Source organism: Suricata suricatta, unplaced genomic scaffold (assembly GCF_006229205.1).
Source record: "Suricata suricatta isolate VVHF042 unplaced genomic scaffold, meerkat_22Aug2017_6uvM2_HiC HiC_scaffold_24, whole genome shotgun sequence".
NCBI lineage: Eukaryota > Metazoa > Chordata > Mammalia > Carnivora > Herpestidae > Suricata > Suricata suricatta.
In genome coordinates, this window is record NW_021869325.1 from 646,678 (window position 1) to 674,526 (window position 27,849).

A 27,849-nucleotide genomic window follows, 5' to 3' on the forward strand; every position below is an offset into this window, starting at 1 on the left:
GGATCCTGCACTATCAGAACTGTATGAGTTTGAGTACACATTGTGAAAGAAACACAAGCATGCACGCCATAGAGAATTTTGCTGTGATTTGGAGTCTTTTTCTCCTTTTCTTTCTGGCTTGCTTTTCTTTCTTGCTTGCTCTTCTTTCCTGCTTTTCTTTGTTCTTCCTTTCTTTCTTCCTTTCTTTTCTTTCTCTGTCTCTCTTTCTCTCTCTCTCTTCCTTTCTCCTAGCTTGGGTCTTGCAGTAGTTTGTTAGAAGGACTGCATTCAAAGAAGGGAGAAAAGAAATAAAAAAGGCAAACATTCAACTGGTCTTATGGTTCTGTTATTCTGTTGAATAGCTTATCTTTTTCCCTTTTTTTAACTTCAGGTTGTATTTAAAGGGTCACACTGGGACAGCAGGAAAACAGAGCAGCCTGATCTTGCACGGTGCTGATTTCAGCACTAAAGATGCAGATAATGACAACTGTATGTGCAAATGTGCCCTCATGCTAACAGGAGGTAAGTCCTATGGGGCCATCTCTAAGTTATGTTTCATTTGGTTTTAGGCTTGAAGTTTCTTATCTATGAAAAAGGACTGTGATCTTCTGGTCAGGAAACTTAAGAGCAAGTCCCTAGAGATCATTTTGTTCTGCCCACTAATTTACCACGTGTTCTCATGCAGTACATTGCTAGCATATTTATAAGTTTGCCTCCTCCCTTCTTGTCTATAAAGGGGATATGCTAAGCCTGGTTCTGAAAAAAAATTCTTTCGCTTCTTAAAGTGCCAGTTATTCTACCTTCTAAATAATCATAATGATACCCATAGTGGAATGAATAACAATTTGGGAATTCAGCATACAGGGGACAGCCAACAAAAAAACAAACGAAAACAAAACAAAAGCCCATCTTCTTACAAAGTATTTTGCAGCTATGTAGTACAGTTCATTGACCATTCTGTTGAAATGGGATAAGAAGAATAAAGAAGTGTAGTGAGATCTAAAGTTATAAAATTCAGACCAGCTCCACTAGGGCTTTGCGTTGGATGGTATTGACTTCTGTAAGACCTTTGAGCTGGTATAAGAGATACCATTAAATAATACTGTATCACTGAGTAAGAAAGTTAAATCCTTTATTAACCTTTTCAGAATCTTTCAGCTTTCTGATTGTATCAAAGAGAAAGTCTCAGTTTGGTGCTAGCATACCTATAACACTTCCGGAGCACTTACTCGATAATCACTCAATAATCTTCATAGGAAAAAAGGAGAAAGCCCTCTGGCCTCAGGCTCAGGGCCTTGGTTAGAGAGTGGAACCTATAGAGAAGCAAATAAAGTGATCTTGTTTTCATTGTAATGGGTTTTATATCTACCTTTTATTATAGCAAGTGGTACTGTTTTCTTCTTCAAAGGAATTATATAATCTTTGCATTTTTAGTATTCACAATATTTGATATATAACAAATTATTTAAAGAAAAATTAATTAAATATTAATAAAAGTTATAAATGGATGATGGCAACATTGAGAAGTTGATGCAGGACTGATTGAGGGCAAGAAACACAAAGCTGAAACCCAGTGGCAAAAGCGGGGTAGCTGAAGTCAAGTTATAGGCTCTGGCATGGAAGCATTGGCACCAAGCAAAATTGTAAAGGAAAACCTTTTTCCAGTGCTTCTCTTCTCACAGTTTTGTGTTCTTCTTCTCTCTGAATGGAATAGCAGTCACTCCAACCCTCAGCTTTTCTGATTCTCCTTCTGTGTTAAACTACAACAAACTATGTTTGCATTGACAGGAAGGAAAAAAAACCGCTCAAATCAGTATTTTCCTTCCCAAAATATGACATTACTACCATGACTATTACATATTATTATATGGTCTTCCACAGGTTGTACTGCCTTACTTGAACTCCACACCAGCTCTGTGAGATCAGCAGGGAGAGAAACTCTATCTCCACTTGGCACATAAGGAAAATAAAAGCAAGTTAATGCTCACCAATTTATATGTAACTTCCAGCACAGTAGATGTGGCACATAGGAACTCAATTAAAACTATGGCACATGAATGAATGAACATTTTGTAACCCTTGAAATCATTTTCAAATTTTGAAGTTAGTGAAATGAATCATTAGGTTTGCACTTTCTCATCAGTTAACAGAGTGTGGATAATATGGATGTGGTTTTGAGGAAATCTTCATCCCCATCCCCACGTCCTCCATTACCACCAAATCACATTTCATTGACCCTCCCTCCACCACACTTACATTAACATCTTCTCAACCTGAGATCAACTCTAGTATTATCAAAGCCAACCTGTTATGATTCTTCTTCTATCATATCCTCCTCCTTAAAGTTTAAAATGCTATTTTGGCATCATATTCAACCACATCAAATAGGTAAAAGTCCTGTATATTTTGGGTAGGAGTAACTTCATGACCCCTCCCCAAAACAGTTGTTACAAATTTAGAATGGTACCCACAAGTTAGGTTTTAAACTTTTTTCCTGAAAGAAAAGTTTTTCTTCCTTACTTCCTGATCCCATAAATGGAATTGTCAGCAACTTTCTACAGAGACAAAAGTACTTTGATTTTCTAGTTTGCTGTTCCTTTTAATGTTGAAATGTGCTTCATTTTCTCTGTGTCTATTTTTAAAGATGACTTTTCTTACCAAATAAATGTAATGCATGAAAGACCAACAGCAAAATCTTTCAAATGTTGCCCTAGAATAGCATTCCAATATGTTCATATTTCTGTCATAATAATGAAAGTATAGAGGAAAATGCACCTCTTAATTTTGGTGAGAAAATTTCATTGCTCAGATTTATGATTTTATTTCTGCTTCAAATGATTGAACTTTGTCATGTTCTTTCATCCATAATCATTCCTGGACCTACTTCTTACTCACCAATAAACACATATGTTGGGGAGAGAAAATTTCCACTTATTGCTTGGGCTGGAATAGTATAACTAAATGTGTTTTTGTAATAAACGCCATTACCCTATCAAATATCCTTTTGAAAGAATCCAGACCTTGCAAACCTACTCACTCTGCAAAGCTAAAATGTGGAATTCAGATAGCTAAGAACTGGAGAACATAAGGATGAATGTCAATGACAGTTCAGGTAACTTGAGTATTGCATGGAACTTTAGGTCATACTTAGTGACTCCTCACTACCAATATTTATGCTGTCATAGTTTCCCTTAGAACCATTTTATTCACCTAATTAATTTTCCTTTCTTTTTTAATTTGTATTTGAACTCACTGCCTATTTTAAATAGTTTCCTTTAAGCAATAAGGTTTTATAGTCTTTGAAGCTAATAATTCACAGTGTTCTGTTACCATCAATTAAAGTTTTATTTTATCTTGTTTATTTACAGAATTTTTCCTTTGTTTTTTTCTGAAAGAAATTAAGGGTAAAGTAAGATTTATTGCCCACTAACTGTCCTAAATAGTTTTGTGCAAGTACATGGAGGGATTTGGGTTGGAGAATGTGGTAACGTTGCCACCCTTATCTGTCAGAGATTGAACAACAGGAGATGAGCTTAATTGAAAGCAGACGGTATTTCAGCTAGGCAGAAGGTAGAACATTTTGATCTTTTGTACTTCTTTTCCAGTACCCTAACTTCTTAACTTCCTTCTATCGATTTAACATATTTTTAACAAGTAACTATGACAGGTCAGCTATGACAGATGAACTTGTATCCATCAACAAAAGAGTAAACAATAAATAGCATAATTTCAAATCATAACCAGTCTTAGAGGCAAAATATAACATGTGATGGAGATGTTGGAGAATGGGGAAGTAACTTTAGAGAGGGTGCCAGGGAGCAAATGCTGCCAGGGAGAGTTCATTTCTAGTGGTGGGCATCTTCAGGAAGAGAACATAAAGCTGCTTTATCTAAAAGAGCTTACTTACGCATGCTCCTGCAGCTGGGGGCTAGATGAGAAAGTCGCACATTTCCTTCTGGTTCTGTTATTCTGATATTCCATGTACTCATTGTGGCTAAAGTAGGGAAAAACATGCAATATTATTTTTCAATGCATGGGTTATAATTCATAGTACATTGTAGAGAGGAAAGGAGGTGTAATGGGCTGAGAAAGCACATTTACATCAATAGAAATAGATACCACAATACCTCGTGTCCCAGAAGTAGATGTACTTGGTCCTACCTTACCAGAAAGCCAGCAGTTTTTCCATCCCATTTAAACATTGAAAAGTGTTCATGTTTTTTACAGATTTCTTCTGGGACCAGAACATATATTTCAAGGTCAAAATTGCCACATACAGCTTCTGTGCCACTGCCCCTTAAATTAATAGTTAAATAAAGGTGATTTGTCAGCCCAGATTTATAAGTCAGAAGTGTCTTTGTTCTATGATGCAACTGACCTTAGGAAAATTTGTGAGTTTTCTCCTTAGCTTTCCTCCTATGTATAGGATATTGTGAAAAATCCGTATACTTCAAATTAAGAGATGATTGTAGGCAATATTTTTAGTCCTATATGACAGTTCCTATTGTGCCTTCCTGAGCCCAAAGAAAGGAATCAGTTACTTTTAAACTTAAAAATTTTGTCTACTATTTAACATTAAGAAAATGAAAATGTAATCTCTTTCAGTGCGTGCTTTTGTTTATAGGGATTTATTGTATATAATAACAAATATGCAAAAATCCTCTGACTTCAAAATTCTGAAAATGAACAACTTAGATTGTCACAATCAAAGCAACTGTTACATTTCAAGAAAACAAGGTCTTTGGTACTAAATAAACATTCTTCAAATAGTCTTTCTAAAAGTTGATCTGAAACTAAAATTACTGCAGGTTGCTGACAAAACAAAACAAAACATGGTATTCTTCTATGTTCCATTCCTTACCTTACTTTTCCTTCAATGCAGTTTTCACATTTAGTGTATAATATAAAAGCTATGTAAAAATGTGACCTAACCTTCTGCATAAAGAATCTGTTGTGGTAGAAACTCCGATCTCTTTTCCCACGCATAAACTATGTCAGCCGACAGACAAGACTTTGCTAAAGCTAACAAAGGATATTTCTCAGTTCAGCCCTAAAAGACAGGATAAAGCCATACACATAAATTTCTTCATACACCCTACAATTTACCAGATGCTAACAGCAGAGAGTTGATAAATGCTTGCAGAAGAGAGTTGATATTGCCTGCTATATAATCTTGAAGAAGACAAAGAAAATGAAAGAAATTAACAGCTTCTCCAACTGGCGAATGACATTGAATGACAAGGTCTTTGGGAAAATATAGTCATCTTAGAGTTTTTAATAACCCAGGAAGGATGTGCTAAGCATTGCCAGATAACTGGCATTCCCTAGGTTTAAAGGCAAAAATTTTGAGAGAAAAGATACATATAGATAATTTAAGGTTGACCACAGAAATCTACATTGCATTACTGTATTTCAAAGCAATTTCTGATTTGTACATATTCAATCAGCCTGTTCCACAAATGTGTGGTGCAGAGACTTTGCACTGTCTACTACTATATCCTGAGTGCCTAGCACAGTGCCTGGCACATAGCAGTGCTCAATAAATATTGGTCGAGTGAATGAATATTTTATCACAGACTCTGAAAGGGCATTACAAAATCACAAATGATCCCAGTGAGAAGGCCTAAAAGTAAATCAGTGTGAGTCTGAATGTGACTGTTGCTTGAACTGAGATCTAACATACATAAGTATGCATATGTATTTCCAGGCACACACATGAAACAATTTGATGAATATGAGATATGAGGATTGGGACTAAATTTTAAGAATAACTAAATCCCAGAAGACGAAGCTCCAGAACTGGAAAAATTTCTTAGGTTCCTGTCTTCCAAATAAATATGAACATTTCTAAGTAAAATTATAGGTTTGTATTCTTATTTTCTGAAGAAATTTTTGCTTATTGGGGAAAAGAAAGCAGAGAATATCAGAAAATGTCTTTTGAATGGTAAATTTGGGGGGGGGGAAGTGAACCAGAACTGAGAGGCCCATAGTACAAGGCTGCCACCAAAGGTAAATAATTGATATGAGAAATTGCCAAACACTTAATTTTGTGGGGCTTTAATAATAATAACAATAATAATAACAATATAGCAGATATTACTGCATTCATATGAACAATCATTTGTGCATCATCCCAAATGGTTTATATTTAATAACTTACATGATACTTCTAAAGACCCTTTGAAATCAGCACCATAATAATGCTTTTGGCAAGAAGTGAGATACAGAAAAATTAGATCATTTACCAAAAGTCACAGAATTAGCACCAGAGGTGAGATTTGAACACAACCTCCAGATAAGCCATCGCTTTATTCGCTCTTCTCCTGCCTCTATTAAAATGAATTGCATTCAAAGACAATAGTTAGCTCTCTCTCTTTTCCCGTTTGCAGTGCATGTTAGCAGGGATTTCCTCACTTAAGTGTTAGAAGTTAAATGAAGTGCAAGGGAAGGAGGAGACAGTAAGGGAATACCTAAAGGTTTACAGTGAATTCAAGATCACTGGCCAGGATCAACAACTTTTCATCTTTGGAACACAAAGAAGAGAAAGGGAAAGAGAGCCAAGTCCTTGGCCTGAAGGGGATATAGTGTGAGATGACAGAGGGAACTCAGACCTCTAGGAAAGGTCCTATGCCTCCCGCGTGCACACAAAAGCCTTGCAACTGTTCCTTAAGACTAGCTATGGATATGGCCAAGTTTGTGCACGTGAACTCAGTCAGTGATTTTCCGTAAGGATCCCCCTGATAAAGTGGCACCCATCAGTTTTGCTCAGCCTCATTCTTAGTTAGCAGGAGAGGAACTCTGCAGGTTCTTTTGTACATTGCTGATTAGAATGCATGCATTGAAAATGAATGAAAGAAATCCAAAAAATCAGATATATCTTTACATTTTGCTGTACTTTTTACCTTAGAAAGGAAGTGTTGAGAGACATTTTGTTTAGGATCGGAAGAGCTTAAGAGTTAGGTTTCCTGATTTTCAAATAAATTTGAACTTCCTGAGTACAAAGTTTAGAATCAAATTCCTGCTTTCTGGGCAGAGTTTTATTTATTGGTGATAAAATGTGAGTTTTTCTGCTTCAAAGATAAAAGACTGGAATGATTTTTTTAAAGGCCCAGATAGCTGGGGATAGTTAAGACAAAGCTAAATTTTAATGAGTTAAGTGTAAATGAATTAGAAACATGCATCTCAGATTTCTTATTAAAATATACATGAGGTTACAGGTTATAAAGAAAAATGCTTGGCAACGTCCAACTCAGCCGCTGCCAATCTTAAAACATTTGAGACATTTTATCAGTTGTCCCTACAGCAGATGGAAGCTGCTGGTTCCTTCTGTCCTTTGCTTGCATCACTGAGTTCTTTTAAGCTTAAAGTGTCTTTCCTAGATTAACTTCTTTAGCATATTGCTCGTTTGTTATTCCTAGGCACACAGAGTTAATACTTCCCCTAGATTGTAAAGGACATGTAATCTGTTCAGCTACTCGGTATCTTACCAGAAAGGAACTGCAAACCCAGGCCTACTCGCCATGTGTCCACAAAGAACACCTTCATCCCTCGCAAGCTTACACATGTACTGATTACCCATGAGCACATAGGAGTATCTATGAATGCCAAGTACATATAAGTAACAAGGACTCCACTCTACTTTCCTGTTTTCTATAATCATACTTTAAAACCTTGTCTTTTCAGGATTTATGTTTAAAAGAGCTGTCCATGCTTAATTTTTTCAAAGAAAAGCGGAAAGTGGAAATTCCTTTGTTGTTTTACTGCATGTGTCAGATGAAACAGAATGCTTGCTTGCACACAAACAACTATTTTTATTCCCTTGTAGTTCAGAGTATCTTGTAAAGGACAGTGCAGCCAAGATTGTCATGAGAAGTAACCAAGCTTTCATTTTGTGTTGTGCCATCTTAATTTGTCATCTTTATTATTAACAACTGCTCTGTGGCAGTCCATAATGTACATGGCCCATTGGTCTTAAGCTGAAGAGCTGAACACATTAAGGTCTTTTACTTCAACATGATGTCAAAACAAATCAGTAAAAACAATTGTTCAAATCATATTAGTGACTTAAATGCTGTTGTCTTTACAATGCAAACATTGCACAGCTTACTCATTTGGGTCCAAATGATCATCATATTTCTCTTATAGACCCTACCAAGAAATAAGGATGACCTGGTCTTTATTATTAAATCATTATGGTGCCCCACACCTACCCTAAACCTTCTGTCTTCCTTTCCACATAACTTACACTAAGCACTTATTTAGGATTTTACAGGTCTGAATAGTCAATGTGTCATCTTATTTGAACCATACAACTATGCTGGGAAAATGGCTGACTAGACATTATAAATCACATCTTATGACTGAGAAACTAAGTGACCATGACCTTGGAACATCTCCTTACTGCTAGGCATCAGTGTCTTTATTACAGTACATGCCACATCAACTCAGGTTGTTTGAGGGATGAAATAAGAGATTGTATATAAATACTATAGCACAGAACCTAATGTATATTAACTCTTTTATAAATATCAAATATTATTATTATTGCTGCTTAGGATCTCTTGGTTAACTGAAGCCATCAGCATCAAAGCCTGGGTCTTCTAATTTCCTGTCTGGTACACTATAGGCTCTCCATTGCCCACAAGAAATTTTCTAAAAATAAAATAAAAACCTCTGTGTTCTCTCTCCTGTTTATTTTGGTAGCCATGTGTTGTCCAACCCCTTACCCACTGGTAGTCCAGTCAAGCCAGACTACTGGCAATCCCTCTCTCCTACTCTCTGAGTGCATACTGTGTTCAGGATTTCTTTCTGTTCAGTGGACTCACATTCATTCTCAGGATACAGCTCAGGTGGTAAAAAAGTGAACCTTGTGGACCCACTGGCAAGACTTTCTGCCTCTGTGTCCGTAGATTCCTTTGATCTCTGGTTAACAACCTTCACTTCATTGTTAAGCAGTTTATTGTCTCTCTCCTGCATAGAACTGCGCACTCTTTGAAGTCAGGATTTCTGTTTTATTCAAGTCCGACTTCTATATCGGTCTGTTGGCTAGTATTTGTTGAGTTGATTCTACAATCATTTTTCGCCCCTTCATCATGCTGCCACATATGCTCAGGATGGCTTTGGCAGACTGTAGGTACAGAATGAGGGCTCTCAATAATATTTGATTAAACATTTAGCCTAATAGATCTGGTTCCCTTTTTTAAATATTGGTTCCTATTCTGAAGAATGTCTTGCTTATTCATCTGATGATGGACAAGAAGACTGGATAAACTCTAAAGTTTTCCGTGAACGTTGTTCAACTTTCCACCCAGACTGCCTGCTTCTTTACCTTCATTTCCTGAGAGTCTCTCCCTTGTTCACTGTGTACCAGCTGATGTTCTTTTGGTTTCCAAACACGTCAGGCTCTCTTGCTTCCTCACAGCATTGGCATGTGCTATAGTAGCTTAAAAGTGTCATTCCACATCTCCACATGGCTGCCTCCTTCTCATCCTTCAGGTCTCATTAAAAGCCAGCTTCTTCTGTGAATGTGAAAATTTAAGTAGGTCCCCTTTTATTCTACTTCATAGCTCTTTGACTCTTTCTTTTTTTTAAATCATGAAGTATTGTAAGTATTTTACTTATTTGCTTGTTTTTTGTCTCTTTCTCACATGGGACATAAGTTGCATGAAGGGAGAGACCACTTCTGTCTTGTTGAGTGTTGTGTAACAACAGTCCCAATGATTACATATAGAATGAAGCAACAAAGAATGAATGAGCAGAGTAGGCATGGATGTTATATATTGTGGTGTCTATAAAATACAACTTTTTTTGTAAACTAATCTACTTCAGACTATAAGAATTTACAAGGAGAAATAGTCAAAAACAGTCAATTTGTAAATAAGCCTATAGTCACTCCCCAGTCATTTGTTAAGCTAACTGTTAGGTATAGTGCAAAGTACATGAGCTAGGCCTGTAATTGACTATGGCTTTACATTGTTCTTAGGACAATGGATTAAGACTATGTGATTTGATCATCTGAGCTTCTCAGCTTGAAGCTGCTATTTCTGTTAACTCTGACCCAGCCTTATGGTCCTCTTTCAAGGTCTCCAAAATGCCATTCCCCATACCACAAACATTACCCTCCTTTACTCGTCAGAAAAAATATAAAAGATCAATTTATCTGATTCTTTCATGTGCCCCTACTGTTTTTTGTGTCTTTGCTAAACTCATCCAAAATTTCCTAATGGATCTACCCTTCAGCCTGTGCCCTTTATTGCCAGGTTGCAGCCTTCTCACGGTTGTCCAGAACTCTTACGACTTTCTCTAAAGCAAACAAAAATACATACTTTTACCTCGAGTACCTAATGTAGCTTGGAGGGTAATTCTGTGATTCATAGAAGTTCCTAATAATAGAGTAGCTGCCTTTCCTTTAGAGACCATTGTGGATTTTTGTAACACTACGAAAGACTCATTAACATGATGGAAGAGTGCCTCAAGGAGGTCAGAGAAAAGAGGACAAAGTTGAAACACTGGAGCAATCAAGTTGGGTTTCATTTTGTACTTAGAAAAAATTTAGAGTAAATACATCCCCTAATATTATAATGTTTTATTGTAATATAAATAACATATTTTTACTAGTTGTACTTATCAAAAAAATTTAAAGAAAGTAATCTTAAGAAAAAAATGTGGAACTTTACAGTTCTTCCTTGCCAAGCGAGAACTTTTTTGTTTTTTTATGTTTTGACTGCAGTAACATCTATGTTGTTTGCATACCGTTGGAAAAATAGCATTGAATAGTCTTTCCAAATTCAAGACATACCTTATTCTTCTCTAATATGAGCTGTGATTAATACAGCTTGCTATGCCTCTAGTGTGACTTTATAAACACAGCCCTGCTGTATTTATCTTCCAAAATTGAAAAATGAGAACTAGCTTTTCTCCATTTAACTTTTTCTAAAGTTTCTGCAAGATGATGCTTGTGTTATAGTTAAACATCAGTTGTACAGCTTTCTGTTTCTTTAGCGATTAGTCCCTTAGGTATAGTTCTGTAATCAAAGGGAGGTCAGCTGTATCCAAATAAAAATATGCCAGAGACATATCTAAGCCAGAGACATTTCTGGCATGGATCTCTCCCTAAAGATTTCAGTAGTGTTACTTCAGGAGACAGAGAAGAAGTACTATGTTTTATCTAAAAATCTAAGAACTTAATTCATTAAAAAAAAAAAATAAAGTACTAAGTTACCCTCACCGAGAACTATGCAAGCATAGGATCTCCATGTTGCTCATCAAGTTGTTTTTCTTTTTAATAAGTTTTGAAAGAACTTGAACAATCACAGGGGGGAAAAATACTGCTGTCTAGACACTGTATGGCTACTAGTGAAGAACACTTCTCATATTGCTACAAAATACAGGGAGAACATAGTAATTCAAATTCAGTTTGTGGCTCACAGTCATTGCCTAGTATTCAGTTAGTTTCAGAAGCAGCCGAGTTGTTGGCAAAATTATGAAGTAGATGGAGAACATTTCTTTCACTCTTATTTACATGTCAGTTGTCAAAGCTTCTGAACTTCTTTACTAATAATTGTTCTGTTCCTAATAACAAGCTTAAGGTGGAATGACTAAAAGGGTATCTGCATTTTACTTGCCCTACATGTAAATCTAGGTCTGAATTAGATCTTATCTGGAATCCCAGAATCCTCCCATCATTACAATGGGAAGTGAGTCCCAATGAAGTGACAGCAAAGCTTAATCTCCACGGGAGCATCCCTCTGCATTCATACATTACCTAAGTTGGATGTTGCTTAAAACAGTTGCACTACCCAGAAGCTTTTTGTTGAATGCCTCGTGTTCCCAAATGATCATAAAAAGTATAAATAAACTCCACACCTTGGTTAATTCCATTAATTCCCATATGTTCAATTTACTTATAATTGTTTCTTCTCCTTCTTTTCTCTATTATTATTAACTAATTTTTCAGGCTGGTGGTTTGATGCTTGCGGCCCATCCAATCTAAATGGAATGTTCTATACTGCTGGACAAAACCATGGAAAACTGAATGGGATAAAGTGGCACTACTTCAAAGGGCCCAGTTACTCCTTACGTTCCACGACTATGATGATTCGACCTTTGGACTTTTGAAGGCAAAATGTGGAAAACAGTCATAAAAGCAACAAAGAAATCTGAGGAAGCTACCAGACAAGAAACTGCGTGAAAACCTTTGAAGCAAACAATACTGTCTCCCTTCCAGCCACAGTGGCATTGATGTGAAGTCACCAAGGTTCATGACTGCGGATTTGGAGCCCTTAGAGTTCACAAAAGTCTCTAGATGGGATTAATCATGTTCATAAGGCTTGACTATGGAGAATGCCACTCACCGTCATGTTTTAAAAAGGGAAGAAACTCCTCAGTTCACTGTGCTTCAAACTACTACTGGATCTTGTTTTTAGAACTATGGTAGCCAGATGATAAATATGGTTAATTTTATATAAAAACTGAAGAAGAAGCAGCAGCAGCAGCAGTGGAGGAAGAGGAGGAGGAAGAATGAGGAGAAGAAGGGGAGGAGGAAGAGGAGAAAGAGGAGGAGGAGGGAGGAGGAGGAGAGAAATGAACAACAACAACAAAAGAACATACATGAAGAATACAAACAGACCTGCCATAATCCTTTGGAAAAAATGTATCACACAAGTGAAATAGTGTTATTTCTATGCAAACCTACTAAAAATCAGTTTATACTTTTGCACAATTTTGATAAAAGTTTAAGAAGAATAGCATTGCCCTCTAAAGTTGGTTAAATGTTAATGGAGTTCAGAAACCTAACTCTTAAGTCCTCTTACTAGTTGATATCAGTTAACCCATCTTCAAATGTAAATTCCATTTTGGTAAACCATAACGAGTTGTAGTGCATGAAGAATAATAGTGTGAATTAGAAACATGCTCCATTTACTCTGATATTTTGAAACAGTTTTCAGGGGAAAAAAATGGACATAACAAGTAAGGACATATGAAGTAAAAAATTACCCCCCATGCTACAGTTTTTATTTACTTTAAAAATGGACTGACTGATATATAAATATATTTATAGTGTGAGTAAAATTTTTAAAAATGTGAAATATACCATCAAGCTCTTAAAATAATATACATGCATTTAATATTTCCTTTGATATTATACATGAAAACAGTATTTTAGAGTGTATTCAGTTGGAGTAAAACCAAGTAAACTGGAACAGTTCATTTTACAAATCATCTTGCATGTGTACACTTACGTGTAACTTCATTTTTAAAATCACGATTTCAATTCTTCATTCTGTTATTTCATGCTAATTTAATTTTTGCTAACTAACTGAAACATGTTTTCCAGATTCACCCTGTTCCAGTTTCTAGGAGAGATACACTTAGAAGTCTATAAAACATATAAGAAGAACTATAAACACCATTGTACATAGCATGTTTATATTCATGGTAAACCTAGTAGCTTTTAAATCTGGAATATGCAACATTGTCCTTCATTGATGCAAACAAACACAAGTTTTGAAACAAATCTACATTATTCTATGAAATACATAATTTCTTCACATTTGTCTCTCTCAAACTCTGTTTTCATCAGCAATTTCTGAATTTTTAAAAAAAATATTTCATGGAGAAAATTGTCAACATTCTGAATTAAACATAGGAAAACACCCCAAAAGAGAAAATTAATCATAGTTACCTAAAAATTGTGACTGCTCGCTACTATAATTCTCTTAATGAAAATATTCCTATGGGATAATCCATTTTAAGTGAATTTGGGGGCACAAGTTTTTGTGGCAGTTTGAATTTACTATAGTATTTTATCAAAAATAAGCACTGCCTCCAAGTGTTCAAGGTTACAGTTAGTGAAGCATTTTTATCAAAATGTGAGTTACTATGAGATAAGAAAATTGAAATACATATTAGGTATCCTTTTTTAGAAAATTAAGTTTGTTTGAGGCAACAGTATGAATTTTCTCCATTTGCGAAAATAAAACTATTCCATTTTTAAGAAACAATTTTTTAAATTTACCATCAAGTCTTTATGTTTATGCATCTGTAACAACCTCATTTTGCCTCACAAGTGACATTTGCCGGTATTACACAGTTGTTCAGTTCTTGGTGACTCCTTCATAGCACTGTTCAGCCTCTCCCTCTAAAATGCTTGGTTGTTTTCATTTAAGTGAATGAAAGTGAGTGTTTTGTTCTTTTGTGTTCCTACAGATTTTTGTTACCAGTCTTTTGATAAAAAATACTATTTCCTGACTCATATTACAAAAATAAAATGAAATAATGAAAAAAAGCATGATATTTACTGTTTTGTTATCTGGGTTTGAAAAATGAAATATTGTTTCCAATTATTTATAATAAAGCAGTATAAAATGTTTTATGACTTCATTTTGTGTATTGTGTAATGCTTACAGCTGTGCAACTGTTTAAAATGTGTATTCTTTACATTTAATTATTTCAGGATAAGACAATTAGGTATTAGGATCTTGTCTTTACATGTTTATCTCACTAAAGTTTATGTGATTTCTAGACCATTTTTTTCACATCAGTCACAGATTTATTTGATTTAAATAAAACTGAAAATAATGTATTCATGCAGCCTCATCTCCTTTTCAATAAATGTTTTACAAATTTTAAAATTAGAGATCTATAGAAGGATGGCATCACTGAAAAAAAAAAAAAAACCTACCAAATGAACTAATGCCTCAATCTCTGAAAATCTTCCAGTCTGGGATGTGATAAGAAAGCTTAGCTCTATTAGAATATTAGATCAAAGCAATGGGTCTCTGTCTCACACCTCTATATGGTTGTTTGTCCTGTCAGTTATTAAATTCCATATTATCATATAACAATTGACAATAAATTCTGGAACTCTGAACTGGAGCAATGGGAGGTGTGTTCACCATTTGAGATTGGAATAAAAGGGAAAGAACATAAGGAGTGCTACCAGCCCTTCCTGCCTATTATCCTGTCTGGTCTTATCAGGCCAGTCTTTATAGGGAAGTTTCTTACTTTCCTCTTGATTTTGCACCCACTACCCAACATTGATTCGAACATTTATTAACTTCCACCTACATGATTGAAAAACATAACCTTCCTCCTATTTTCTGCTTCTATTCATCCATATCCACACAGGCTTATTCTTAAAGCCAGACGTCTGAACGTTTCTCCGTAGCTCAAAACCCTTCAGTGTTCCCTCACTGCTGCCTAAATCTGATATAAATATGTCAGGTTAACCCCAGCCTGCATCTCCAGATTGCTTCATTCCCCCTGTTCCGTATTGCAATCAAAATGAGGACGCCTCCGCGGTAGACTAACTCCAAGTATGACCCCTACTGTCCCCCTTCTCTACTTACGCCCTTACAGTGGAACTTTGCAGCGCAGCCCGTAAGACAGTGGAGTCCATTTCCCGAATGGCTGGCTTGAGACTTCCACTCGCCCATAGAAGGCGGAAGTCCTGTGTCACTTTTGAGCAAAGGTCTCAAGAGCCATTCAGCCTCACCCTTCCTCTCAGGATGAAAAGCCCAGGGTTAGTAACCTAAGGGAGAACTGGAGATCACAGGAAGCAAGACTGAGTTTATCAGCTGAGATCCCCCCAATCCCAAGAGCCCTCAGCTGACCCACGAGACGGCACCAGATATGTGAGTGATCTCAGTGGAGATCACTGAGCCTGGCTCAGATCAGCAGAACTGCCCCGAATAATCATAAGAGACATTAAGCGGTGGTTGTTTTAAGCCACTACATTTTGGGGTGTTTTATTAAACATCATTGTAGTCATAGTTAACTAATACAGAATGATGGAGCGGCCCACCTTCCACCACACACACGAGATTCTTATGAATCCTCAGGTTCCAGAATCACTCCCCAAAATGATATGCTCTTCCTTCAAATGGACAAAAGTTCTAACAGTCCTCCAGAGTGCATCAAAATATGAGCTGCTTCCGGACACTTTCTCTGACGTCTTAGATCACACATCACCCTCTCTCAACTCACAAAGCTTTAAACACATTTTGCTTGAGCTTTGTTTTCTGTTTTCTACTGTTTTATAAGAAGCTGTCTTCTACTCATATTTTTAATTCCCCACAGTATCTGGTAGATCCTTCTTATTTGCCAGATGGAATTGAATTGCTCTGAAGATTAAGAAATCCCTTCTATTTATACAAAATCCAACACCCATAGATTTGACCACTCTTAAGCCATTTAAGATCTTAAGCCATTTTCAGACTTTAAACTTAGCTCATTTTCCTCCAGATAAACAAAGATATCCAAATCTATAATTTGTCATTTTAGTCAGCTCAGAAATTTACTTCATTACCAACTTTGCTGGAACAACTCTATTGTGTAGATTGAGGAAAGTCTATGTGTTTCTTTTAACTTTAAAATCATGTAAATATCAGAAATGTACTATTGAACAGTAATTACTGATTTTTATTACACATTTACTTTGTTATTTTAACTTAAGACAGTTTTGAATTTAGATATGTGGATTTAACCTTTGGGATTTTGCTCTTTTAATAAGCATAGTCTCATCTAACTAAAGGTCAATACTTTGTTATGAATTCTTCTGATCATTACATTATTGATTACTTACTTGATATCAGCCATTGAGGATAAAGTTAAAATTGAATATACAAATAAAGATGAACATAAGAAAAGGGTTCCTAGGAAATACTGATGTTGAACAAGTCATTACATCTCTTGCATTATTTTAAGAAACCAACAGACTCACCCGAAATGGCAGATAATGGTTAAGGTTTAATAACTTCCAGGGCTTTGCATTTTAACTGAGGAAAAACAATTACAAACACTGCTATATCAACTCTGATTTTTGAGGAGAAATGTGAAAGTATATTTTATTTTATCTTGTTTTCGTGGAGAGGAGAATGACTCCTGCCATCCTCTTTTACAGGCAAGCTCCTACTTCATCCACTCATAAGACCAGTCGGCCTCATGCCCATCCATCCACTCTATCTTGGCTTCCATGGGGATTTGATGTTCATGGTATGATGGTGGGAAACAGAAAGGTACCACTATCAGCTAGTTCTGCCACAGAACTACAACTACCCTGCCTAAGTTTCTCTTATATACACATCAGCTTCCTAGATTTGCTGTAAGGAACAAGAATCAAATAAAAGAAAAGGGGGGGGTACTAAAATATTTTAAGTTAAAAATGGATTTAAAAGAAAATATTATAATCAAGGAATATTCATTTGTGTGGACAGTTATACAATGTGTAAACATCAAAACGGTGATATAAAAGGTTAGAGAAGACATTATTAAGGTTCTAAATTAACTTAAATATTTCCACTAGGAAAGGTACAACCATAATAGTCATAATGAGATGCTGGATTATAGTTATATAAGCCCTTCCTTTGGGAAATTATTATATATCTATAATGTAATGGTAGAACAGGAATTATATTTAACAAACATTGTGAATAATTACTAGCATCCAGATGAAGCATTAGACAGGAAAACTTTAATAATAGAATTAAGCTACAAAAAAAATACTGAGACAAGAGTGATTAAGTCTGCTAAAGGTTGTGTTGTGTATAGCTGTGTAGAAGTGTGTAAAGACAAAAATGAGCAACTACAACTCGATAGTAAATTTTATATATACATGTTTTAAAAATTAAAACAAACATGTAGGCCTCCCTTAACTCACATAATTTCACAAAAGATGGCATCTGAGCTTTATTTTGAAAGTTTATTGGGAGTTTACAGAGAGACAGAGGAACTGCAAAGGCATAAAAATGTCAGAAAGCATGGAGTTATGGGGAACTCCAAGTGGTTCAGTACGAATGGACTATAAAGTTTCTTGGAGCGAGGGGTAGCAGGAGATGAGACTGGAGATAGGGCCAGATAAGGAAGGACTTTAAGTCATGTTCTTAAGCTTAGACTTTATTTTCTTGTTAAAGGGAGACAGTGCAGGATTTTACATACTTAAGGAAGACTAAACGTGCTGCAATTAGTAGATGAATTGAAAGGGAGTAAGACTGAATAAGTTTGGATCAGAGAAGATACTATTCTATAAGCCTATAAGGAAGAAGACCTGATCTATACAGAAGTGCTAGTAGGAATAGACTGAAGAAGCTGGATTTTGAGAGGTACTAAGGGGGAAAAAATCCAAAAAAATTTAATGATTGGATGTTAGGTAGGGAAGAGATGAAGGTCATTTCATATTTTTGTCCTGATTAATTAAATAAAAGGTGGTACAGGTGTCCAAAAGAGAAAGCAGAGGTTTTCAAGAGTAGCTAATGAGTTAATTTCACATGTTGATTTTGAGATGCTAACGATTTGAGTTTGGCCATTGGATATATGAGTCTGAGCTCAATCAGTACTAAAAGGGAAGATTTGGGGCCTCTATAGTATCCAGGCAGGAATTAAAATGACTAGATGAGATTATTTCAAGAGAATATGCAGTAAAATATAAACTAGATGGAACATAAACATTTTAAAAAGCAGGTAAATAGAATTCAAAAAGAAGATGAGAGGTGTGCCTGGGTGGCTCAGTCGGTTAAGCCTCCGGCTTCAGCTCAGGTCAGATCTCACGTTCGTGGGTTCAAGCCCCACGTCAGGCTCTGTGCTGACAGCTAGCTCAGAGCCTGGAGCCTGCTTCAGATTCTGTGTCTCTTTCTCTCTCTGCCCCTCCCCTTCTCATGCTCTGTCTCTCTCTGTATCAAAAATAAATAAAACATTAAAAAATAAATTTAAAAAAAAGAAGATGAGAAATTGTGGTCAGACAAAAGGGAAACCAGGAGGGAATGATGTCATAGTAGATTGCATTGATAGTCAGGGATGCCTAACTTCCCAAAGCGGGTGGGAGGTATTATGACTGCAAAGTGTCCACTGGGTTTGGCATTCCAGGGCGAATTGGTGATTTTTTATGGGGACGGGGGCATTAGAGGTATAGAGATTAGAAGCCAGAGGGTAAGAGGGTTCTGAATAAATGGGAGATAGAGGCATGAGGAGAACCAGAGTTTAGACCTTTGCTGTGTAGCATGACATCTCTAGAGCAGCATTACAGACTGAGGTGCAGGATCTCAGGCACCATCCCAGATTCTCAAGTGATATGTGGATATTAAAGTTTGAAAAGCTTTGGTTTCGAAAATACGTCCAAGGAAATGGATGAGAATGGAAAGAGATAAGGAAGGAACTAGAAGGATGAGGACAAGGATGGGGATAGTTTTTAGGATGAGAGGTGCATGAATGAATTTTCAGACTAAGAAAAAGAGCTAAGGTTGAAAGGAGGAGGGGGAAAGTTCTTGATAGACAAGTACTTTGAGATAGCTGAGGACCTGGAGTTAAGAATAGAGGGGGTGAGGAGTGCCTGGGTGGCTCAGTCAGTTAAGCATCTGACTTTTGATCGCAACTCATGTCATGATCCTATGTTTCACAAGATTGAGCCCCACATCAGGCTCTGGGCTGACAATGTGGAGCCTTCTTGGGATTTGTTCTCTCTCTCTCTCTCTCTCTCTCTCTCTCTCTCTTTGTCAAGATAAACTTAAAAAAAAAAAAAAGAACAGAGAGTGAGAGGAGGCTGAGTTTGAATAGAAGAATCATTCCTTCTTCTAACAGAAGAGGCAAGGAGGGAATGAAATGCCATAGGAGAAACAGCCATCTAATGGCCTCTTTTACAGAGGAAGTGGAAGAAAAGAAAGCTTTATGAGAGTATAGACAGTTCAATTAAATAGTGTTTGAAAACAGGTCTGGAAAAACCACTTAATGTAATGTAATGTCCAGAGGAGTTGCAACTTTACCAAATGTTGTTAAAGATTTAATTGAGTTTGGAAATCATGAATGTGAAGAGACTAATCCACTCTTTCCAGTGATTTCTATATGTATGAAAATGGTGAAATGAATAGCACCCTTATCATAACACCTTCACACAGCCACACCCGGGTCATTTTACGCCATCTAGTGCCTAGTTCAGCCAACACCATTTGTGGCTGTAAATGTTTGCACCCAGGAAAAACTGCCTCCTCTTTGAAGTCGCAATTACTCACCCTTCTCCTGTGCTTCCACAGCATCTTACTTCTACTTTTATTGCAGGATTTCTACAGTTTGACTTGCGTTGTAGTCGACTGCTAACATACTTGTTCTTGCTCCAGATCATGAGCATTTTGGGTCAGGTATCAAACTTAATTAGTTGTGTGTTAGTAGAACCTAACACTACCTAGAACATTCTTTGAATATCATTTAAAGGGCAGGGTAATTGCACTGTCTTTTTCTGTTCTAGATTATAAACTCCTTGAGTTCTTGTTCTGTGTCTTATTTTATTGGGTTGTAAGTAAAGGTTTGTTCATTGGGTGGGTGCATGGGTGGATGGATGGATACCTGAAACATGAATGAAAACAGCAGGAATTCAAAAGAATCTACCCATTTTTCCCTGAGAGTTTATATTTTAAGAAAAATGCTTTCCTGCTTTCAAGAAGAAGATTATGAAGACACATTTTCCCCCAAACATTCAAAGAGCTTATGTAAAAAGAATATCAGATTATTTATATACAAATAAGAATCATGTGGATTACATTTCTTCAAAATTAAAGATCTTTCATTTAAAGTTTAAGGAAAACTGAAACAAGCACTGACATAATGAATCATTTGATAATCTTTGAACTGCCCATGTCCAGACTAGTGATTACCAGTGAGTCTAGGGCTCAGAGAGCAGCAGTTCAAGTTTAAGTACTTCCCTCCAGGAGAGAAGAGCCAGAGAGCAGGATGACAGCCTTTCTTGGGGCAGTGAAAGAAGGAGAGGGAGACTCGGGGATTTCCATTATTGCACAAAAACACAAGAGCCTCCCCTGTAGTCTCTCTTGGACTGTTAGGTTTCCATGTATTGCTTCTGTGAGACTCCTGGGTAAGAGCGGGAATGAGCCACTCGGAGAGGGTGCCTGAGCAAACAGGAATCAAGAGAAATGTGTTTATTGACTGTCTCTGAGCCTTACAATTCTGAGAAGTCTCATAGCAAACACTATTGGTGCTTGTCTCCATTGACCTCAACAAAGGAAAAGATGTTTACCGCAACAATCTGTGAATCTCCAGCAAAGAGACATTTTGTTTGTTTGTCTGTTTGGTTGTTTGTTTTCTGGCCAAAAAAACATGTTCAGCATTTGGATGGGGCAAGTTAGAAGTAAGGGATAATTAATGTCTCAAGAAACAGACTTCAACCGATGAAGTTTTCTGCTTCTTTTCACCTCCATTGAGGTGACTCTGAGGTGAAGAATACACCTGCTCAGATTCCCCAGCAGAAATGAGCTCCAGCTGCTCACACTGGCAACTAGCTTGAGAGCACACTATTTATGGTCATATTCTTTTTCATGTCTTATCTCTAATCTGTTACCAGTATTTCCTGGAATCCCCTCCTGAATAAACTACTTGCCCTTAAATCCTTTTCTCATGCTCTACTTCTGGCTGAATGAAAACCAAGAGAAGTCAACATGTGCCAAAGTATGTTCTTGAGAAACATGCCTCCAATAAGGTAAAGTCCATTTGAATAAAAGCAATTACAGAGCTGTCTCTATGAGGACAGATGGAGCCTGTGGTCTCTCATCTAGTTATCAGTTATGAGTTATATTTTATCTTTGTTATCATTAGGCTTCCTTTTGTAGTTTTGTTAAATACCCCAGGCCAGAATCAAATGTATACTGTAGGTAACTGAGAGAAGGAGGTATGCCCCTCTGTGTTAAAGCAGAATATTGAAAAATGATTCTCCCTGAGGCAATTTTGGGGTTGGCCATGGGGACTGGGAAGTTTTCAAAGAGAGAGGTGAAACTAAAGGGAAATGAATTAGAATAAGCCAACTGTTACTGTTCTTCCTCATGAGAGAATGCTTCCTCTACTGTAACTTTGGATTATTTCAGACTAAGGGAGTCAGCAGATCTCTTTAGTGTGTCCTCAGTGTAAATGTAGCCTGTATGCAGTGGTTGCATTGGCCCAGATCCAAGCCAGTGGCCTACGCCCACCCTACTCCCCTACTCTTCCATTTCAGCATGCTCCATCCCCCTTTTCCTGCCAACTTTCTACTGCTCCAACCCCATTCCTTCCCAGCTACATAGATCCACCACATTCTTAGTCCTGTAAGCCACATAACTCAGTCTTTCATGTTCTCAGACATGATTACATGCAAACTCAAACTGGTTTTCAGTATTACTCTTTCAGTGGGAAATGTGTATTTGGCTTAAAATATTTCAGTATGTTTTATTGTTTTCTAACATAAAGACCTTATTTATTTGCTCCAAGAAATATTTTATCAAAATATTTATTTCAGACTGTTATATCCTCTTGCATTACTGCACTGAGCTTTCTGCTCAGAGTCTCACAAGGTCTAAATCAAGGCTTCAGTAGGCTGCTTTGTCATCTAGAGCTGGGGATCCCCTTCCAAGCTCATTGTTGGCAGAATTAAGTTCTCAAGATTGTAGAACTGAAGTTCTGTTACCGTGATGGATGCAAGCTGGGGACCGTACTCAGCTCCTGGCTGCTCTCCAGGCATATTGTCTACATGGGCTTGATATAGTCACATGCACCCTCTAACTAGATGTCAGAGACAAGAGTGAAACCCATCACATTCACAGTCTGGGAGATTATATAGAGTAAGTACAATACAAAGTAGGGAATCTTCGGGGCCACCACAGAATTCTGCCTACCATTTATGATAAACCAAGGGTATAATGATACTCTGCTTATCAGGAAAAAGATCTAGACTTTTGGAAATGGTTAATGTGCAGTGAAACATTGTCATATATGATTAATAACTCAAGAAACAATCTTCAACAGATGACATATCTGTAGATAAATGCCTCAACCATTTATATATACATGTATCTATACATACATACATTTGTGTATATATACCTGTAGATACCTGTTTGTGTGTGTGTGTGTGTGTGTGTGTGTGTGTGTATTCAGAAGATCTATACCAGTGACCTAGCACTGATATTTTCCCTCAAAATTCTCTAAACCTCTCTGAATTATTTCCTCAGTTACTAAGCATGGATAATGATAATCTTTATCTCCTTTTTTTTTTCTCTTTTGCAGTATCACTGTCAGAATCAAATGAAATAATTCAAATATCTATTATGGGTATAAATATAAATTTCCCACTTGCAAGCAAGCCAGGAATATCACAATACTTTATATTATAATAATATACAACACACTGTATATTTTAAATCAACTTGATTTTATCTTCAAACCCCCATCAGGTCAGCAAGAAAATCACCTCAGTCATTTTGGGGGCTGCCCTCCCCCAGCAGAGTATAGTGGTCCAAGAGACCAATGGAGAACCGGGCTCATGAAGACCACATCTCCAGTCATACTCCATATCATTGACTTTTGAGCCACCCATTCTCCTTATCCCAGTCTTCATCTGGTCCTGGATGTTGGAGAGCTGAGAACTGTATGAGAAATATATCCCAGCCAGACAGCTTTAATTTGATTTCTCAAACACAGAAATCTCCCCCATCTCAAGTCCTATCTCTTTGTGCATTTGGGTCCTGCTGTCTGAAATGCCTTCCATTTTCAGCCCTGTGTCCAGGGCTATTAAAAATCCCAAAATATTCTTTAAGAATTTACTCAGGGGTGCCTGGGTGGCTCAGTTGGTTAAATTTCCAACTTTGGCTTAGGTCATGATTTCACGTTTCGTGGGTTCGAACCCCACATCAGGCTCTGTACTTACAACTAGCTCAGAGCCTGGAGCCCGTCTTCACGTTCTGTATCTCCCTCTCTCTCTGCCCCTCCCCCTCTCATGCTCTGTCTCTCTCTGTATCAAAACTAAATCAAACATTAAAAAAAATTGAGAAAAAAATAATTTACTCAAACATTACTTATTTTATTACATCTTTTTTGATCCACAGTGGCCTTATCCCTGTGCCTTCGAGTCTATAATAATTTTACGTCTATAGAAACATCTAACACAAGGTATTATAGCTATTTGCTTATGATTGTCTTTCACTAGATCATGAGCTTCCTGAGAGAAGGAATTTTGTTAATTGTTATATTCTTTAAATTTAGCCCAAAGCTCAACCTTATTGCATACCCATATATATGTTTTTTGAAGGAATCTCAGTATTTTCTCTTCCTCTCTGACACTCTGTGTTTTAATTCTTTTGAAATTTTAGTCCATCCTGCTGATCTAGTTCCCTCCCATTTATATGCTTCTGTGTATTATGTGTAAGTATATATTTGATATATCATATCCTTTATGTATATGATATTGCAGGCAATACTAGGGAGCAAAATTATCATGTTGAAAACTAATAAATGAAGGTAAAGAATCTGGCATTTATCCTGCCTATCCTCAACAAAATTTACCTCAGGATGACCAAATAGTTGATATAAATACTTCTCTTTATAAAATTATGGACTTATAATATCATCACTTTGCAGTCCTAATGAACTGTCAGAGCAAAGCCCAATGCAAGGCTCAAACTCACAAACCATGAGATCATGACTTGAGCCAAAATCAAGAGTCAAAGGCCTAACTGACTGTGCTACCTACTGGATAGATCCCTTCTGAAATGAAGAAATTGTAATATATTTATAAGACAATTAGGGAAAATTCAAAGAAATCTATTTTTTAAATATTTGTTTTTGAGAGAGAAAGACACACACACACACACACACACACAGGGAGATACAGACTCTGAAGCAGACCCCAGGCTCTGAGCTGTCAGCAAAGAGCCCGACATGGTGCTTGAACTGATGAACCGTGAGATCATGACCTGAGCCAAAGGCGGACGCTTAGCCGACTGAGTCATCTAGGCACCCCAAAGGAGAAATCTTAAAAAGATATGTAAGTCCAAAGTTTTTACAAAGGCACCAAAAAGCAGGCTTATTTAATAAACCCATTTTCAACCTCATTTATAAGTTATGCAAACATTTTTGTTGAAATTTGGCTAGTGACTTTTCATCTTCATGAGATCAGTTTTTCTTGCAAAATGATAAAAGATAGTACATTTGACTATTTTAATAAATGGATTCAAAGCCACAAGAACTTTTTATTTGTAAGATTCGCAACAGGTGAAAAAAGTTTCCAATTTTTTTTTTAAAGTTCAGAGATTAATGTTTCAGAGTAAACACACTTGTAATTACCACTTTCAGAAACAAAGTATTATTTTGTTATTATTTAACCTGGAAAAATCTCTTAGCATCTTACTATTTTAATTGTTTTTTTAATTTTAAAGAGAGAGAGTCCACAAGTTGGGGAGAGGAACAGAGAGAGACAATCCCAAGCAGGCTCCATGCTCAGCACAGTCCCTGACATGGGGCTCAATCCCACCACCCTGGGATCATGACCTGAGCTGAAATCAAGAGTCAGACACTCAACCAACTGACACACCCAGGCACTCCTCATACCATCTTTATTTATTTATTTATTTTAAAAAATTTTACTGTTTTGTTTATTTTAAAGAGAGGGTGAGAGACAGCATGAGCAGCAGAGGGTCAGAGAGAGAGGGAGACACAGAATCTGAAGACAGGCTCCAGGCTCTGAGCTGTCAGTACAGAATCTGATGCGGGACTCCAACCCACGAACTGTGAGACCATGACCTGAGCCGAAGTTGGACGCTTAACCGACGGAGCCACCCAGGTGCCCCAGCATCCTTATTTAAAATGATTTTCCAAAACAAAATTTTCTTTGAATTTCAATTTTTTTAAGAATAAGTGTGTGATTTTTAAAAATAATCCATTAGTTATACTAGTGATATCCATTTATCTTCAACAAATTTGGAATACTCTTTAATGTAGAGTAAGTGTGTAGATTAGCTTTAAGTCCATTTAAGTCCAACATTTTTGTTTTGTTTTGTTTTGTTTTAAGTCCAACATTTTTGAAAAGTCCCTTTGAAGTATTATGTCTCTAGGGGAATCCAGCTTCGGCTCAGGTCAGAATCTCGCAGTTCGTGGGTTTGAGCCCCACATTGGGCTCTGTGCTGACAGCTCAGAATCTGAAGCCTGCTTCCGATTCTGTGTCCCCCTTGCTCTCTGCCCCTCCCTGGCTCCCACTCTATCTCTGTCTCTCTCTAAAGTAAACAAACATTTTTTAAAAATATTATGTCTTTCTAATTGTGATGTGTTTATACAAAAGACTTTCATCACAGCTCCCTATCTCACTACAAAGTATTTTGAAGATTCTACTGTTTCTCAGAGGTCTTGCTTTTATATAGAGGTATTCTTTAAGAGTTTATGTACCAAACATTTCTGGTTTTGCCTAAATGACTTACCTATGAAGGATTTAAAAACCAGCGCTCTCTTCTCCATTCCAGTAGAGCAGCTGCTTCATCAGTGGTTACACTTCACAGTTATTTCCACAAAACATTGTTATTATTAACAAAACAGTTTTCTGCTGAGAGTGCATCATCTTTGCTACATCCTTCCTTTGGTGGTTTACAAAAATAAGTAGTTCTTTGTGTATTTCATTATTGAAATAGAATTGAGAAAATACTGTCAGCTGAGACATGTTAGCAACAATTGTGCTTTCCTCCAACAGCATTGCAAAATTTCCAAGTTGGGTGGCTTCTTTCTAATACTCAAGTCTATCCATCTGTATCAATCTTGTGCATCTTTTGATGATTTTATGACAAAGGCATGAATTTAACTATGTAACTACATTTTATGTTATTCTCTGTGTATGACTTCAGCCATTTTGTTGTGGTAGGAAGAATAAGCATATCCTTAAAGGCCTTTGACTCTCTGTTTTTCATTATTAAGTAACAAACCTCAAAAAAATCCTTTAAACATTGATTGTTGTATTTAGTAAATTTTGTGAAGTTTGGTTGACTGTCTTGCAACTTGAAGTGATACACAAAGGTATAGATATTTGCTTTTATGCTCTATTTCCCTCAAAATTTCTCATACTAAATGAGAGAGTCAAAGCACTAGGGGCCATAGAAATAATCAGTAAGTCTATTTCCTTATGTTGGATATTTTTTAATTTTGTATTTTACTGATTTATTATGTATTGTTTTCAAATTTTATCAGCAGAAGGAGAAGTTGTAGTATTTCTCCCTATAATTAAAGGCTTGTCCTGGACACTCCTGGTAAATGACCCCTTCTGTGCACCCCTCTTCTCTCTTGTAAGCTCCTCCCAGGTGGGCACCAGCTTGTATTCATATTTGTAAACCTAGATTGAAGTTCAGTGTTTGGCACAAGTTAAAGAACTGTTTATAGAGTTAAAAAGAACTGAACTACTAGGTTTTGATTAAGCTACATATATTCCTACTCTTTCAAAGGAGGAAATTTTCTCTAGTTTACTGTACTTAGTTATCTAAAGCTCATGTCCTTCTCCTTTTAATGACATTGATTATGAGATCTATCAGTGTTTAACTAATAACACCAGTTTCATTAAGGTGAGCTATATTTAACATGATTCTTAAAAATAGGCTCTCTCGAAGCATTTGAGGTCTTATTTAAATATCTGCCATATTTAAAAGGTAAACTGTAACCATAAAAAAAAAAAACGCCTGGGTTACTATTCTAAGTGCTATTTTCTACATTAAGGAAGCAAGAGTCAAACCAAACAAAACCATTACTGGGGCATGATATGTGTGCTTCCCTTGGACATTTAATGACTAGGATTAAAACAAATATTTCTTTGCCTCCACTTAATAATATCGTTAGGGTTAGTCTCTAGAAACATGTCTGAAATTTAAGACTTCTCTATTATTAACCACTATTTATTGGCCTTAAATAATAGATTTGGAGCTATTTAAAAAAAAAAAAAAGATACTTTCTACCTTAAGGGTTTTCTGTGTAACTTGGACCAGAAGCTGAATGGAAATGTTTCAAGGTAGAGATCCAATTTTAGCTATTAGCTACATTTGTAGCTCACAGATGCAATTTTAAGAAGGCAATAATCCCTACATTATGACACTTGAAATT

General features: G+C 36.6%; 1 protein-coding gene and 1 long non-coding RNA gene across 5 annotated transcripts in view; one reads left to right on the forward strand and one right to left on the reverse strand.

The window, feature by feature from the left end:
- The window catches only part of LOC115284867 (angiopoietin-1), a 232,851-nt gene extending 220,392 nt beyond the window's left edge, over positions 1–12,459 (forward strand). For both annotated transcript variants that reach the window (XM_029931332.1, XM_029931331.1), the window contains exons 8-9: positions 371–501; positions 11,936–12,459. In XM_029931332.1, the coding sequence (XP_029787192.1) occupies positions 371–501; positions 11,936–12,096 (292 nt within the window). In that variant the 3' untranslated portion in view covers positions 12,097–12,459. The remainder of the gene's footprint in view (positions 1–370; positions 502–11,935) is intronic.
- Positions 164–27,762, reverse strand: LOC115284868. Of its 3 annotated transcripts, none has more exons than XR_003905359.1 (6): positions 27,705–27,762; positions 26,193–26,262; positions 9,308–9,497; positions 3,887–3,973; positions 1,209–1,292; positions 164–261 (listed from the first exon to the last, which is right to left on the reverse strand). It is a non-coding gene; the product is annotated as an uncharacterized LOC115284868 (long non-coding RNA). The 3 variants fall into 3 exon arrangements; XR_003905358.1 differs by having other exon boundaries at positions 26,193–26,373; positions 27,705–27,735; XR_003905360.1 differs by lacking the exon at positions 9,308–9,497 and having other exon boundaries at positions 26,193–26,373; positions 27,705–27,735.
- Between the last annotated feature and the right edge of the window lie 87 nt (positions 27,763–27,849).